General features: G+C 25.8%; 1 protein-coding gene across 1 annotated transcript in view; it reads left to right on the top strand.

The window, feature by feature from the left end:
- mmd (disintegrin and metalloproteinase domain-containing protein mind-meld) overlaps positions 1-6,827 on the top strand; it is a 499,030-nt gene extending 492,203 nt beyond the window's left edge. Inside the window, exon 36 of the mRNA XM_075381718.1 lies at positions 6,262-6,827. Coding sequence (XP_075237833.1) covers positions 6,262-6,693 — 432 coding nt within the window. The 3' untranslated portion in view covers positions 6,694-6,827. The remainder of the gene's footprint in view (positions 1-6,261) is intronic.
- The last annotated feature ends 11,509 nt before the right edge of the window (positions 6,828-18,336 follow it).

The raw sequence follows: 18,336 nt of genomic DNA, 5'->3' as shown, positions 1-18,336 counted from the left end.
AAATGATTCAATAAAGAGCACAGTTCTTTTGCTGATATTTCACACCCCTGTCATTTTTAATTTTTTTTCCTTTTTTTTATTTTATAACTTGTGTAAAATCAATATCAGATGTATCATTTTTACTCTAAACTACTCTGTCAGTGCTGGCTTCGCCCACACTTCCCGTCTGGCCAGACAAAGCCTTGTGAATCCTATTGTGTTTATTATCCTTTTACTAATGAGAATAATACTGATAAACAACAATTAAATCTTGTTCAATTTATGAAAACTATTAGTGATTAGTAATTTCTTCAAAGCAACAGATGATTGTTCACTCAACAACTTTGACTCAAAATTTTGATTGATCTGAAGTAATGCGGGTTTCAGATTAGTCAGTCCCCATCTTAAAACAGTTTTTTTTTTTTTCGTTTTCATAGTGTTACCTGTCAAACAACACAAGGAAGTGACCTTACTTAGTATCTCTTTTTTTTTCTTTTATGTTTTTTAGTCAAGTAAGTCAGGTGCAGCCAGTCGTGTCGGATTTATAGTAATGATTGCAATGACTTTGTTGGTTAGGTCACTGCATTATACAATCATCGCATCTTTAAAAAAAATTAATTAAATTCAGTATTGAAAAATTAAATGAATCTCATTCAGAATTTAAAAATTACTTGAATTAGATTTTTTAATGATAATTAATGGTGTGTAAAACAAAAAGAAAAGATTATGCTTACTTAGTAGTAAAAGATTGCATTTCTATAATATGGACCGTTTGATAAATTAATAGTAGTTAGAACAAAAAAAAGAGTGTACGACTGTAATGTTACTTTATCCCCATGCACCAAGATTTATCATGAAATTAAGGTTGAGTGATGCCTGCTTCACCCCAATAAACTGTTTGGGGATATAGAATTTGGATTTGATCAGTTTTGTTAAGTATATTACATGCATATTGAATAATGGTTTTTAAGAACCTAGCAATACCAGCATTGTAGGTTTACTTAATTTATCTTTTTAATTGAAAAAAGTTGCTTATTTCAAAATTTAATTGAAATTTGATGAGATGCTGCCTAAAATTTTGATTATATTTTTTTTTTTTTTTTCTTTGTCGAATAATTCAATATTAATATAATTAATATTGAATTATATTAATAATTAACGTATTGTTAATTTATTTTTATGTTTGGAATTAGTAATATAAATATATATTTATAAATATTTACAGGATTTTTTACAGTGTTACAAAGTCAGAACAGTTAAAAATGTAACTGTTATCAAAGAATATTCGCACTTAAATCACAGATCAAGTTACTGACTTGCAAGTGTACAAACATATTACCAGTTTAAGACATTTTTCAAAAGGACAATATTATTATCATTTACCAAATTTTGTCAATGTACAAAATATATGTTACTGTGAAAGACTGAAATTAGAAAATCTCAATATTCTCTGGTGATTGTCGATACATATTATACTTGCTTATATTAATATACATTCAGACCTTCACCGGTATAAGTTGACAAACACAGATAAGCTGTGGTAGGGGTCGAAATGATAACTAGAAATTAAAAATAAAAATCACCCGATAAAAATCTCTAAGGTAAATAAATAAATTACGAAAAACCCACACAGGAAAAAAAGAAATTTAAATTTAGGTTAATCTCATCTAGAATGTTAAATATACAAATTATATGTTATTCTCCAGCAATGGAGATGATTAATCAAATTCACTGCATTCAGCTTGCATTGATGGGGAAAGTTGAATAAAAATGTTTTTATAAAAAAATTGAGCAAAGGGCAAACCATCTGATGACCATTTATTTGTATCGTTATCATTCATCGATGCATTTAACATATTCTGTGTATCGTGGTTGGCGTTTTCAATTTATAAAATGCTGAAAATTTGATTAATTTTTTTTTATAAATGTGGTGAATTTGATTAATTACCTCCAATCTTGGAGAATAACATATATAATTTGTATATGTAACATTAATTAGATGAGGTTAAATGAATGTTGGCTACATTTGGCTTAAATTTAAACTTATGTTTTCAATCTTTTTCCGATGCATTTGGTTTATGTCAACATTCAGCAAAGAATTGTTGTCGACATTTAACAGATATTGGTCTTTCACAATAACATATACATTAGTTTTTGTTAGGGGAGGATAGATATTTTATAAGCGACATGAAATAAATTAGAAGTCTTATGAAAACTCCCCAGCTGTTCTAAAAAATAATAAATGTTCTGTTTCAAGCTTGCTGATAATAGAACTGGTAGAAGAATTCCTCTTGCCTTTTATTTATTGAACAAAATATACTGTTGCATCACAACTCAGCAAATTTATTATAGATGATATTAAAATACAAATTGATTTGAAAGATTGATTCAAGTAATACCTTTTCTCTAATAACCATAGGAATTCGAATAACAAAACTACCAGTACTAGTAGAAATAGTTATTGTTGGTTTTTTACCTGATTTACTAAAACATCTTTTCTTTCTCACATGCCTTTCCATTTCTTTATCACTAGTATTGTCACTTTCAGAATAAGAAGGTAAACATCACCTAATATTTCACTCCTGTTAAAGTCATCCTCATGTTTATCAGACAGTAACTGTTGCCGTAACTTATTCGCATGATTTTCTAACGATTCACAGTTTCTTGCCATGTTGTAATGAAATAAAAATACTTCTAGTTCAATCTACACTAATAACACTATACTTTTATTCTATTCTACACAAAAACATACACTGAAATGTTTATAAACGTAACCTCAAATAACAAAAACACAGCAAATGCAGTACGTTGTCAATTCGTGGCAGATCGGGGAGGTACCTGTAGTTGCATAATCAGGCAGACATCAGCTGAGTACTCATTTTATTCACTCGACCACTACTGCTGTAAAATATCATTTCTGACCCTGTGAGTCCAATAAGGCATCATATTTTTTTGTGGTGGCATATTGAACTACATGTATAACAGTCAACTATTAGCTCAGTGATCCCAATGTGGCACCACAAAAAAAAAACAAGAACAAATTTTAAATAACTAATTTTTTTCAAATAGTGTAAAGTAAATTAAGTTAAAATTATGGAAGAAAAGAATTGAGCCAGAAGTTGAATTTTTTCAAATACATTTGGGCACTCAAGGTGTTTTAATAAAACATAATTTCTGAAAGGTAATGTATAGAAATTTATTTTTGTAACAGATTTGTTCAAGTTATTTTATTTCATATATTGCATCATTCAGGTTTTTTTTTCTGTATAAGATAAAAACTTTTGGGTAGCATCTCATACGTATAAAGTATTTTTATAAATTCAAAATTTTTAACATATATATTTTTTTAATTAATTAAAACATGATTTATATTGATTTGAAAAAATCCTTGACCTTACTGACTCCTCTAAAAATCTCCCCTTCTCTTTCTTATATACTTTTCCTCTACCTGAAATAAGGTAATTAATATTAGAACATCAAGTTTTCCATTCCAAGCACAAATCTAATGTTAATGTATATTCCACATTAATACGTGGTTTGACATTGCTTTTTTCATTATTGTATTACAGTTTGTTATACATGAGCTTATACAGAATGATTCACGAAGAATGTAACATGCTTAAGGACGTCTTCTACTGATAAAAATAAAGAAGTTGTTACAAATGTAGGTTTTGAAACCCTTTGTTAGTGAGTATCGGCTGATGAAAGATTTTTCTTTGATTTCTGCACCTTTTCTATAATTAAGCTCTACTGTAATTCTTTGGGCCAGAATTAAGAGGTGAATTTAGTGGTTTTATGTGAGATCTGACCTTAAAAATTAAAGAAAAAGAAATAGGTTCGAGATCTGTATTGTTAGTAATTTTTTAGATCTGGGTTAAAAGACAAAAAATTTGGTCAAAAAGCACTTTCTTTTTCCTGTTTAGCGTCTGGTAATTACCATTCAGATAATACTTCAGAGGATGATGTATATGAGTGCAAATGAAGTGTAGTCTTTTACAGTTTCAGTTCGACCGTTCCTGAGATATGTGGTTAATTGAAACCCAACCACCAAAGAACACCGATATCCACAATCTAGTATTCAAATCTGTGTAAAATAACTACTAGGATTTGAACGCTGGAACTCTCCAAATCAGCTAATTTGGGAAGATATGTTCACCACTAGACCAAACCGGTGGGTTGGGTCAAAAAACACTAGTTTATGTTTGGGTTAACATAATTTTGTTAAATATTGATGCATTGTTTTATATTTGATGTTTCATTTTTTTAATTTTGTTATTTTGATTGTTTATTTTTCTAGAAAATTTAATATTTTTGTTTTCTAATATTGAAAATTTTGTTTCATTTATAATATCTAGTTAAAATTTCCCACCACATTTTGTAATGTTTTGTTTTTAACAGAAAATTCTTACGTTTGCATTTAGTTTCTGTAGGCTTTATTCATAACATTTCAGTTAGAATCAAATTCTATAAAGTTTTATTTAATTTTTTTTCTGTTTATTACCCATTTAATAAAGGTTTTACACCAAACATAGGTACTTAACGTATTAACGCCACCGCAGCTACAGCTTTACTTAAAAACAAAGTAGTCAATCGGATTTCGGTGGAAAATGAACAGTCTCTTTATTAATTTTAATAAATGGTTATTTATATTTATTTATTTTATAAATATAATTTAACGAAACTTAACCTTGGCTCGCTAACCTTGACTAATTAACAACATAATTTTTTGAGTATTTATTTAATAAATTCAGTAATTATTGCAATTATTTATTATTTAAATAATCAATCAAAACACTCCTGTAAATTAGTCAAGGTTAGCGAGCATAGGTTAAGTTTGGTTAAATTATATTTATAAAATAAATAAATATAAATAACCATTTATTAAAATTAATAAAGAGACTGTTTTGAATCTATGTTAAACTCTATATCGGCCCATTTTCCACTGAAATCCGATTGACTACTTTGTTTTTAAATAAAGCTGTAGCTGCAGTGGCGTTAATACGTAAGTACCCAAACATAAAACAGTGTAATTGATGAATTGATTTTTTTTTGTTCTTTTTTTAATATATTAGTGTGTTTTTTGGCTCCAATCTTTTGGGTTTTTTTTACCCCAGGTCTCAAAAACTACTAAAAACAGTTCTGGTACCTATTTTTTTTTCAGGTCAAATTTCATATAAAACCATTAAATTTACTCTTTAATTTAGGTCCAAAGAATTACAGTACAGCTTAATTTTATCAAAAGCACAGAATCAGGGCCAAACCAAAACTCTCTAATGAAGCATTGCTGAACCTATGTTTATATGAACTTTCTTCTTTATTTTATTTTGTAGAACATGTCTTAAAAATTTGTTATATTCTTCTTGAATCACTTTGTATTTTATGAAATATTGTTTTTTATTACAATTTTTTTTTAAGAAAAACATTCTTGGTAATCATAATCTACAAAACTGAATGGTAAAATATTTTGAAAATTTTAAATTTAATTTTCTTATCAGATTTTCCCATGGTTTTCTATTTAAGATTCTTAAACCCGTATCTGAAGATAAGCATCATTCAGAAGCAGTCTATATAAAAAAAAAAATAACTTTCATTAGTTAACTATGTGCCAAGTTTGGCCTCTTCATTCCATTTGATATGTTTTTTTTATTTCCCGTATTATATCATTCTTTGAATAATTAAATCATTTGAGAAATTTTGATTAATTGCATTATGCAGGTGAATGAGAAGATAAGATTGAGTAAATCATTCCTACCCTGTACATGTAACAAGTGCCTGATTAATATCAGCTAGATTAAATTTAATTTTTTAAAAAATAGAAGCGGCTTGGTTTTAATGAGTTGGCACCTAAGCCATAAGTTCGGTTTATTGTCCAACCTACTGGTTTTGCTGATCTAAAATTTTTGGATTTTTCTACATGCAGAGAGTGTTGCTGTCCGCTCTGTTCCAATAAAGAAGCGGCTAGAGTGCCACCTACTAGGAAGTATCAGATATGATGCCACAAACAGAACCGGGGCAGGATCCCAATTTCCATGATGCTTATCTTAAAACAAAAAGGAATAAAATAAAAGGAAAGGGATAGGAAGAGGAAGGAGATGATTAAGTAGAGAAAGATTGCGCATGTGATCAAGGTTGATCAGGTTAGTTTATTGTTTTGTTCAAATCCAAGCATTATTTATTTGAGTATACCATTTAATTTACCACTCATATCATTTCATTTTATCCTTGATATCAATTATTTTTCCTTACTTATCCTTAAAATAAAATATGTTATAAAATGTATAGTATGAAAAAAAATCATGGTTAGAAACATGCTGGTATCAGTTGCATGGTAATATCAGTAGTTATTTAAGATATCTCTCTAGCACATTAGGAATTCTGCCGTTGTATTCTAGTGATGAATTTATTCAAGCTCAACCGTTAGTCCGGTCGGCTAGTGAAGAACTAGTGGGAGGTGCCAGCTCGTCCGGCCTATGCGCTCAGTCGGGCGCAGTAGGAGGCGCGACGCAGCGAGAGTACTTCCCATCGCCGCTGGACAGCGGAGAATCGTCCCCAGAGACAGAACCAGAAGTCAGAGATCCACCCAGTCCAGAGGAGCTAACGTCACGACCTCCTGTTCCCGACAACGCCTCATCTCAAGACACTCTAGACTCGTCACCTACGACAGAACAGTCCGCCCTATTACGACCGAATAGGTATCCAGAATATAAACACTGACCACGTCTCATCTCCCCCATCATCGATTTTACATCTCTTTATCCAAATCAGAATCGCATCATGTTTACCATTGTTCGAATTTCCTGTATTTTTTAATTTATATCAGTACATTTTACCATCGTTAAAAAAAAATTTAATAAATATTAGAACAATGAACTATCTGAGCTAACAATCGTTTTCTTATTTGTTCATCGAATCATATGGTGAGTGATTGTTTGTTTGTTTGTTTGACTGGTTGATAATAGTTTATTTGTTAAATTAAGAGTAAGTAGTTAGATGTCATATGTTTAAATAATACAGTATAGAAAAAATAAAACAAAAAAAAAAACTATCGCGATATTACTTTACATTATGTGAGAATAGATTATGTATGTTCATATGTAATACATTGTATTTTTTTTTCTTTTATTTTACATTTATGTAATAAACTTTTTTATTTTAGATTATTTTATTACAAGAATAATTTTAAAGTGTTCCAGAAATAAAAACCACACTTATAAATGAATGAAAAACATACAGTCAATTATTTAAATTACTGGCATTTAGAAGTTGGAATTTTGTTTTAAATTATGTGATTATTAGATATATTTATAAGTAATTTTATTTAATGTAGTATATTACCTTTATTTATTCATTTTGTATACTTTTAAGAATTCAGACTAATCATGACTTATCAAAACATGGAAAAATTATTAAAAAAAAATATTTTATTTAAAAGATAAAACTGGTATTTTGATCTTACTATGTAAAAAATAAATGTTAATTTTTTGTTAGAATATTCATATGAATAATGATTTTCTTATTAAAATTAAGTATTAATCACTGTTATAGCACTCTGGTGGAGAAAAATGAAAACAGTGAAAACTTACCCATAACACCTGTTTCTTTATATTAAACTATTATATTCAGTCTAAATCAGCTCAATAGTTTTAATTATTATTATTCAATATGTAGTGTAATTCCTTTACACCTATCTTCGTAGTGGAGTGGTAGCAACTCTTCCTTTTTTCTAAAGGTTCTGGGTTCAAATTCTAGTAAAGAATGGATTTCTCACGCTCTTACAACCCTCATTATCAGTTATTGGTATATAACATCTACCTATTGTTGTTGTATAAATAACCAAAAAAATTATCATATTATTCATTAAAAATAATAATTATATTGAAAAATATATCGTAATCGTGCAGAAATTATAAGTCGTAACAGCATGATGAAACATGGTGTAACACATTAAAGTACAAAGTGTGATCAAAATATCCAATCTTGTTTCAAAAACAAAAATACTTTTTTAGTTTTTACCTATTTAGTTTAATGACTTATCCCCTTCAAAGTAGACACCTAAAGACAATAACACATTTATCCCAGTGATGTTGAAAGCATTTGTCAAAGTCAATTTTAATGAGCATTATAAGTCCTCTTATTTCACTTCTTTTTTACTCTTCTCTGCCATAAGATCTCTTTACTTTAAAAAGAATTTTAAGCTTAAGAAGAGCCAAAAATTGCAGGGAGCCTTGTCTGGTGAGTAAGAATCCTGCTGAAGTCTTTCGATCCCTTGTTTTCCTAAAAATCCTTTCACCCAATATGTTGTGATGCTTGAGCCTGGAACATTGTCGTAATGAATTTTCCCAAAGCTGTATGCTTCTTTTGTCGATCAGCATCTCTTAACTGACGAAGAACAGTCTTATAAATACTGTTTAATGACAAACAGTCCTTGAGGAGAATATTCTTGATGAGCCATGCCTTGATAATAAAAAAAAAACTGTCATGAAAATTCATCACAATAATGCTCTGTAATAGATAATTTTCTGTATAATTTTTTGATGTGGAACGTTCTTGATTCAAATTACAGTCAGATTTAGTATTTTTCATAGATAAAAGAAAAAAATTAATTATTGTTACCTAATAATATATCCTAATAATAAACCTAATATTAATGGTATGGTAGTATCTAATGCCAAGTAATAATGGTATGGTGTATGTATATATATATATATATATATATATATAATAATAATAATAATAATAATGCTAATATTTAGCATAATTTTTTCCAAAAGAGTTTTTAGGAAATTATAAATTATCATAAAGGATCAGTGTACCACAATTGTTTTGGTTACATTTTTTTATTTATATAGAATCATTTATATCAAGTTAAAAGTGAATATTATATTTATTTTTTATAATATTTATTTTTCTTTTACATGTTTGCTTTATTATTATTGTTTCATATATTTAACTCCTACTCAGATAATATATTTTAATTACATCGTTTTTCTAATTTTATATATATTCTTTTTTTTTAATTTCATATTGTACAAATAGGTTGAGATCTTGGAATTTTATATGATATGTAAAAAAGGTATTCATTTATTGTGTTTTTAATGTCTTTCTATGTGTTCCTGTTTCTATGAAGTGATTTAAAAAATTTTATATAAATTAATTTACAGTGATCATTCAATCAAATACTACATTAGTTAGATTAAACATAAGTTTACCCGTCATACAAAAGACACATAATCATTGTACACAACTAAAACAATTTCTGAAAATCAAATTACAGAAACAGACACGAACAACGTAAAGATTTTATATAAACTGTGTATAAAAATCTCAACATATTTAATCAATTTATAATTTTCAAATAATAAATTTAAAAAAAGAATCAACAGATCAAATGCATAGTTTAATTATATATTTAAGGTATTTCTTAATTTTTATTTAAGATGAATTTTCTAAATTTGACAGCTAAATCATTACTAAAACCATAAATAAGATCTACTGAGAGAGAGAAAAACCTGTTGTATGTGCTCACATTTTTATTTTAGCTGCTATTGGTGCAGATCAGTGGTGATGTGCTGGGCAGTGCCCAGTACACAAACAATTCTTTGTTTGAACGATTTATCTAAAATTATATTTGTGGATAAAAAACGAAAACATTACGGTTAGAGCTGTGTTAAAAAAATTACAACTCAAGAAATAATTTTAAATGTTCAAGATTTTGAAGCTTTTCTTTGTAAAAATTTTTGTTGTTAGTACACTAAATTCATGAACAATTGGCAAAAACATTTAATAAGATCATGTTTAATGAAATATAAACCATGTAACATTTTCACTGTAGACTGTAGACCTGCTGTTTTCCTAATACATGAATAAATTATGTGTTTTTACTGCATAACTTAAATTTTTTTATCCTTATTACTTCTATAATTAAAATAGTAAGTAAAAGAAAAAACTTTATCAATTGTTTATACATATGTATAAAAAAATAATTTTAAATCCAATATAATTCTAATTATTATATTTTGACTATTGTTAATACCCAATAATGTAATTTTTTTTGTCTTTATATTCTTTTGTAATTAACATTGTTCTGAGTGAAATTACTTTATAAACTAAACTTCCCTATTATGTGCCTTTTAACTTCGAGGTATCCGTCCAATTTCTTCTGTGCTTAATAATTTCTAATACTTCCTTCAATTACAATTTAAAAATCTTTTGAAATTTTCATTATATGTAGTTTTTTCATTATCATATCTGGTCATGGGTATATCTTCTTTAATCAAAGTTTCTTACTCAAATATATCTTGTACATTTGTAAAACTAGTTTTATAATAACTTCCTCAAAATAAAATTAGTTTCCATTTAATATTATTTTGCGTTTTTTTTTTTCTAGTTTTAAAACATATATATGTACGAGCAGAATTAATTGGTCTAGATTTACCCAAAGTATCTCAGGTTCAGGATGTAAACCTCCTGATTATTACATAGATGTAACTTCCAACGTAAAATAATTCGTATACCAAAATTATGGAGTTAGTAATCTTATTTTTATGAGAAACTTATTTTCAATGAAGGAAAATTAATCTGCTTCTAGAAAGGATAAATGAAAAGAACTGTAAGGAAATAAGAGAATTTTTAACATTGATCAGTTTAAAAGTAGTTACTGATGAGAAGATCCTACTGAATTGAAGAAGAGGTTTACTACAAAATTTTTTCCATTTAGTGTATTGTTATATGAATATACTATCAAAAATAAGAAGATAAATGATTCTTCTTAACAATATAGTTGAAGAAGAGTGGAGAAAGTGAAATGAACTGATAAATGAGGTATAAGGAAGCATTGAGAAGAATTGGATGAAAGTTAAAGAAAGGGAAGTATTGTAGTTGGGTGTAGTGATTGTCTTCAAAAAAAAGTATTGGAGAGAGAAAATGAAAGGAAGAAGGATTGGATTACTTGTATACATTAATAAGAGAAAAAACAATCAAGAAAATGAAGAGAAAAAACAATCAAGAAAATGAAGAGAAAAAATGCTAAGACAAAACCTTTTGAAAAAAAATTTTCCAAAAAAGATAAATCATAATTTTAACGATCTCTATATCCTTAACACAGATTCATTAAATATGTAGCCAAAATCTACAATGTGTTACAGAGAAGGAATAGATAAAAAATAAATGAAAATGTTTAGATATTAAAAAAGAACAATTCATTCGTTCATAAGAAGGCTCTAAACGACTTCTTCCAGAATCTTTTCAAGAAGAATCTTCTATCCTGACCACAATCCCGAGGGGAAAAAATCAGGGTATCTTTATTCAGGTTGGGAGCAAAGTATTGTTGAACAGTGATTTTATTTTAATCAGTATAAATGTATCTTGTATCAAATTGTGTTTCCTTGTAAGTGACAAATTATCTCGAATCTAGCTCAGTTTTCATTCTTTCCCTTTTGCAGAACTGTGTGACTCATGAAAGTATCAAACTGAACTAAAATCTAAATAGCTTCCCCACTATAGGAATTTTATCTAACGTATCTTTACAGTCTTGTGTTTTGAAGTATAAAGAGGTCATCCAGATAATAATTTTATAGTATATATTATAAATGATTTGGTCGAATAATTTATAAAAAAATATATTTTTGTAATTATTTGTTTATACAACAATAAGTTGATTATGTTGTCAAAAATATATTTATTGAAAATTTCGTGCAGTGTATTATTTAAATATCTTTTGGCTTGAATAAAATTAATATTCTATAAATAAAAAAATCAGGTTTAAGCTGGTTTAAATGCAAACATAATTTAACTTCAACTGTTGTCTGGTTACAGTATACTGTAATTAAAATGAGATTTAGGATTTATATTATTTAATAAATAAATAATCTGTTGTTGAGTTTAACTAATTCCAATGGCTTTATAATAATATCTTTTTTTTTCTTTTTTTGTTAATTGTGTTTATAAGATCATTAGTATTACGCATACTAGAGGAAAATTGAAAAATTGTGTTACAAAGAAATTTTCATTTAAAATTGAAATACTCACAAAGTAGTGTAATGCAATGTATATAAACTACATTATTTAGATTTACATAAATATAATCTGTTTGGATTTTACAATATTTGTTTTCTAAATCTAAAAAGAAGAAAACATGATTAAAATTATATTTTATGTGATTTATTTCAAAACTATTAATCATTAAAACAAAAATAATATTTTGTTTTTTTGGTTCCAGGTATACTTCTTTTAAAATAGAATGCTTGTGATTTATTATTTTCAACGTAGAACTTTTTTCAATGTTCAAAATATTTTTTAGAAATCGTTTTTCAAAATAGTGTTCATGTCATTTTTTTTCATTGTGTTTTCAACACTATTTTCAGCTTTCGAGAAAAGCAGAAACCACAGGAAATCATATCTGGAGTAAAAAGTGCTTGATAGTCTGGCAAATCATACGTTTAATTAAAAAGTTATATAATTGGTCCAAGAATAGGTGGAGGTATTTTGTATAGTTTGGTATTTTTATGATGAGCACCATCTTTGTATTAAAAAGTATTTTCGTAATCTTAAAATTTTGTTTATCATTTTAATGATTTTCAATTGATTAATAATTACTTTCTGTGAAAGTTTACTTTTTTCTTTTTTTTTTGTAACCCCCTTATATAGTTTTATTAGCAATTGCGTGCTGAATTTTACTTACTTTCTAAATTTAAGTTATTTAGTAGCTTAAGTTATATTTCTCATTATTTCACTTTAAAAATCGCAGGAATATGATTTACATTTATAACAAAAGTAGAATAAAATTACACAAGAAAGTTTAATTATTCCCCATTCTTATTTAGTTGTTTCTTGAGAAAAAAATAATAGATGGACTCAATAAATAAACATGTTCATTATGAAATATTTTTATTTATAACCTATAAAACATGTAAGCTCTTGAAAAAAATATATTAATCCATCACATCGACACTTTATGACATTTTAATTTTATGGTATTAATAATGGAAACTTTTTCTAGATTTTATATAACTTAACTATTATTTTACTGTTATCAATATACTAAAATAATAAAAGATTTTTAACACAATTAAATATCTACAATCTCATTCCTCAGCATTATAAACAGATATTTTGAACGTCTAATTATAATTGACTTGAAATAGATAAGCTCAACAGCAATTAACTCTTCTATATTCCATTTTATTCTGGCTAGACCTTGTAGTAACAGCCGCCAATGGATAACGGTATGAATTATTTATAGCATCATCCTGGTCAGTCATAGCATAATTTTCCATTCTACAAAAGATTCATTTCATTATCATCCATCGACAGCTGTTACAGGGTGTCAGCCAAAATATAATACAGTATAGAGAAGTTAATTGCTGTTGAACTTTTTCTCCTTCAAATTAATTATGACATTCAACACATCTGTTCGTTGTTCTGAAAGAACAGATCGTAGAATGATAAAGTAGAATGTTTGTTTTTTCTTGTAACCAAATCTTCGTAATTTTCAAGGCCAGAATTAAAGTATAAAATTAAAATTAGATTTCTTTCCTGTTATAATTAATCACTATGTTTTCATCATAAATTTGGAAATTAAAAAAAAATGATTTTATTGATAATTTTATTACCTGTCAGTTAATCGAGTTGTACTGATTGGTGTAAATTGATATTATTTCTCTTATGTGGTACTGTAATCCATCAATTCAAATCCAATTAGTGTTAACAGTTATTTGAATTTGAATGTAATTTTATCAGCATTCTTTAATCAATAAAATATTTATATAATTCAAATCTCATGATGAATTGACAAACTATAATTCAACATCTTTTAACTATAGTCTTTTATGCGGCACTATTCCAAAAATTCACTTAGTTGATTTTAACGTTTTAATTCAAAATTTTTTACTTGTAACTAATTGTAAAAAACATATTCTACTAAATTATTTCATGAAAGAAAACATTTTTTATTGATTATTTTTATTATAAAATTATGAAGAGATCGTATTTATTTATAATTAATTTTAGTATTTTATTTTTATATTCAAAATTCTGTAGTTGTTTTGTAATTTAAATGATTTAAATTAATAAACTTACCATAACCTAACCTTATATTAGTTTTTTTTTTTAAATAGTGATATATAAAGCTAAATAATTCTTAGGAATATTCCTAAGAATAAGAAATTAAAAGATAGATAATTTTTTAAGATAATTTCTATATAGAAAATATCTTACAACTATATCTTTTTTATTTTCTGGAACACTTTAAACAACTAATTATTTATTTGTAATCCACTTCTATATAACATTATTTTTAGTTATTAATATATAAATTTAAGTTTGGTATACCGGATTGTCAAATTAATTTAAAATGTACTATTCTGTTATAATTATTAGTTTTATAAATGATAAATGCTCTTTCATCATGATGACATCTTCATATCAAGGTAAAACTGTTACTAATAGTTGAATTGAGAATTCATTCTCCTCTATTAATAATTAAAAAGTAGAATTCTCTAAAAAAAAAAGAAAAAGAAATTCAATAATTTTATAATTTGATTGAATATAAAAATAAATAAGTTTAATAATAATAACAATATATCTCCTTCCCGCTCTGTTTATTTTCAAAATTAATAAATCTTGCTATATTAATGAAACATATAACTTTTTATAACAATTTATTTTTAAAAAATATAAAAACCGTATTTACCCAAATACAGATCAAGATTTTTCCTACATTTTTTAAAAATGGGGACATAAAATGGGGTCAGTCTATATGTGTGCCCGATTTACATTTGGTTTCGACCAGGCTTGTAAGTTGTTTCGTAGTTTATTTTCGTTTTTATGTTTATGATTGGAGACTTATTACAGTTTATATTATAGTAATAACTACCTTCAGTTATTTTTATTACTTATTAATAATAACAGTTGCTTTTATATGGATATGAATGCTAGACTGTGGGTAAAGATGTTCTTTGGTGGTTGGGTTTCAATTAACCACAACTCTCAGGAGTGGTCAAACTGAGTCTGTTCAAGATTACATGTTTACCCCGGTATATTTACACATATATTGCAGTTACATCAGGCCTGACAAACCAGTAGCGGTAATTGTATTTGCGTATACACATACATACATACCCAGACCTGGCAATAGCTGTTAAACAGGCTGGAGAAAAATAAAAGTTAATAACAGTAATTCTAATTAAGAATTTCTTATTTTCATGAAGATATTGACTTTTTAAATTACAATATAGGTAAATTTAAAATGTAGAATTACATTTTCAAACTTTCAAAGAAAAGGGATGAGTCTACATAACCAGTTAGTTTTTAATTTTTTCTTCAAATAATATTCAGGTCAACATTAAACAAGTATTATGTGTAATAAATTTAAAAATTCATTTTTTTATTAGTGGTAAAATTTTATTTGTTGAAACATGGTAATTTATTGCCTTAATGTCTATATACGCCAATGTAGTCTAATAAAAAACACTTTTGATTGTACATCAACAAATTAATACTAGATAAGTAATATCAAAAAAATCTTCAATTTTTCAAATTGATGTGAAAACTGATATGTATAAAATAAGTTGTTCTTATGTTCTGGTGTAAAAAAATGTAATTTTATTAGAAAAATTTAACAAGCCGATTATATGTTTTGTAATTTTTACACGATTCAGCTGATAATATTTCTAGAATATATATCTGACTTATCTGACCTTCGATATAAATTTATAAAAAGTAATTTTTAAATGAAAAAAATTCTCTTCATATTTTCTTTTATAATTTTATTCTTATAAATTGTAATACATCTAATGCAGTTATAAACTCAGTTAAGTGAACTGAACCCTTTCAGAAGTAACTATTCAGTGATTTCTTAACAAAATCAATCAACTTTCAGCCTCATTAAGTTAAAGAATATAATAGTAGTCAAATTATTAAAAGAACATTACATTAAAAATAAAGTTTTACCAATTAAAATAGTAAGGTTAGGTTACCTTACCTATGATTTACCTAATTACTTTCAAATTTTTAATTTTATTAATGTCCATGAATAAAAAAAAATTTCAATTTAGTATTTTGAATTCATTTTAAAAAAAAAAAGTTGTATTTAAATGAAATATTACACAAGATTATAATAATAATAATTATAACAGTTGTATATGATATAATTTCTGTACACAATTAATATATTCTTCTCTTGGCTTTGTTAATTTTTTATTGTAATAACTAATAAAAAAAGAATGGAAAACCTGAATACTTAAATTCAAAATTTCTTTAATTAAAGAATTATATTTTTTTTTGATAGATTAATGAATTGCAGTAGAAGAGCATAACACGAGATGAACTATATTTAACGGGTTATTAAAAGAAAATAACTAAAAGTATTGTTAAGAACTGTTTACTATATGAAGTAAAAGTCGAATAACAAAACATGCATTTCAATTTTTAAACAATCATAATTAAAATGAATTTTTAAAAATTGTTTATAAAATAGAATAAAACAAAAAATTGAAAACTGAAAACATATTTATATATATTTAATATATCATATTTCTACTTAAACATCTATATGAGCAGTCCAGGTAATGAAAAGTTGGTTATAAACTGTATTGTAAATTTCAGCTTTTTATTATTCTACAATTTTAATTATTTGCTTCATTTATACTAACTTTCTCCCTCCTCCAAAGTATTTATCTTCTACTCTTTTTTCCATTAAATTAACAGAATTGGGATGTCTTTACGTATAATATAACAATCTAATTGTAATAGGAATTTTCAACATGTACATTTTTCTTATTCTTTGAAGGATTAAGTTAATGAAAACAACTCATTCTAAAATAGAAAAATTTTTTTATCCATCACACTACATTAACGGATATTCAGTGGCCTTTCCTGATGGAAACCAAAGTAAAGAAGTACTGTATTAGTACAGTATTGTATAAAATAATATAAAATCTAAGGAAATTTTAAAATTAAAGTTATTAAATTTTTATTGAAACAAATATTTATTCTAAAAATTTTAACTTATGAAAAATTTAAACGGGAAAAGAGGAAAAAGGTAATTTTTAAAAACATTACTGAAGATGAGCTTAGGCTCGAAAACACTTTGAAGGAAAGAGAAAGAGAAGCGCTTTAAGGTAAGAGTGTTCTTTATTTCTGTACTTGTAGAGCGGCTGAATAAATTTATATTTTGTAATTAGCTAGAATTTACGTACCGAAGAAATATAGACTACAAAAAATTTAATTTAAATAAATTAATATGTAAATGTATATATAAAATTTTGAACTGACTGTGGTTTTGGGGTCTGGGGGATGTTAAACGTGAAGATATGTCAAATTTTTCCTGAAGTTGAATCATGGTACCCATTACAATTGCTTTGTTATGAAATCTACTTAATTACTGGAAATATACAGCCACAAAGACAAAGTTTTTAAGAAAAAAATTAACACTTTTTTTTTTACCAATAAGATTTAAATATATGCATTTCTTAATTTTAAAATGGAAATTTAAAACTATAGTTAACAATAAAAAACAGAAAATATTTCTTTTTATTAAAGATTTTTTCCTTGTGTTAAACTGCTTTGTATATATTATTTATTTTAAACATAATTTGTAATTTTATTACATAATGATGTAATTTAACTCTGGGTAGTATATTCTATATATTTAATCCAAAAAGGTGGGGTTTAAATCCCAGTCATTTTTCACACGCTTAAAAATTCTTCTTTCATAAAATAATCGAGCGCAGTTAGCCTGAAATTAATAACTAAATAAAATAAAATATTAAGTTCTTTAGTATTTTGATAATTACTGCTAACTACCTTGCTTGTTTATCTTTAAAAAAAATTATAGATTGATTAAAAAGATATTTGTTTAAAAATTGAAATTTTTGTTTAGGATTTTTACATATATCTAGTTCTTAAGCAAACTTTTAATTATTTTTTCTAATAAACATATATTTATTTTTAGAGAGATTATTTTAAACACTGCCAAATATTAATTAAATTAATGTTGCGTAATAATCTCGCTATTAATAATTTATTTGCTATAAGTGTTTTATCATTTAATGAAAATATTAAAGATAAGAAAGAGATCGATAATAAAAAAGAAAAATCCTGTTTAAGATTATAATTTTATTTATTATTATTTTTATTACTTCATAAATGTTTTATTCATTTATTTACTTTTCTTTTATTTAAAAAAATACAATGTATCATGTTAAAAATTAATAATAAAGAATGGATAATATAAGTATGAATAAAATATGATAAATTTATACATATATGTGATTAAATGTACATAATAAATATGTACTTATATATACATACCATATAATTATATACATAAGTACACAAATAGTTCATACTTATTTAGGT

This window comes from Lycorma delicatula, chromosome 13, assembly GCF_047948215.1.
Source record: "Lycorma delicatula isolate Av1 chromosome 13, ASM4794821v1, whole genome shotgun sequence".
NCBI classification, from domain to species: Eukaryota; Metazoa; Arthropoda; class Insecta; order Hemiptera; family Fulgoridae; genus Lycorma; species Lycorma delicatula.
Note: the sequence above shows the minus strand (reverse complement) of the source record. Positions and strands in the feature narration are given on the sequence as shown.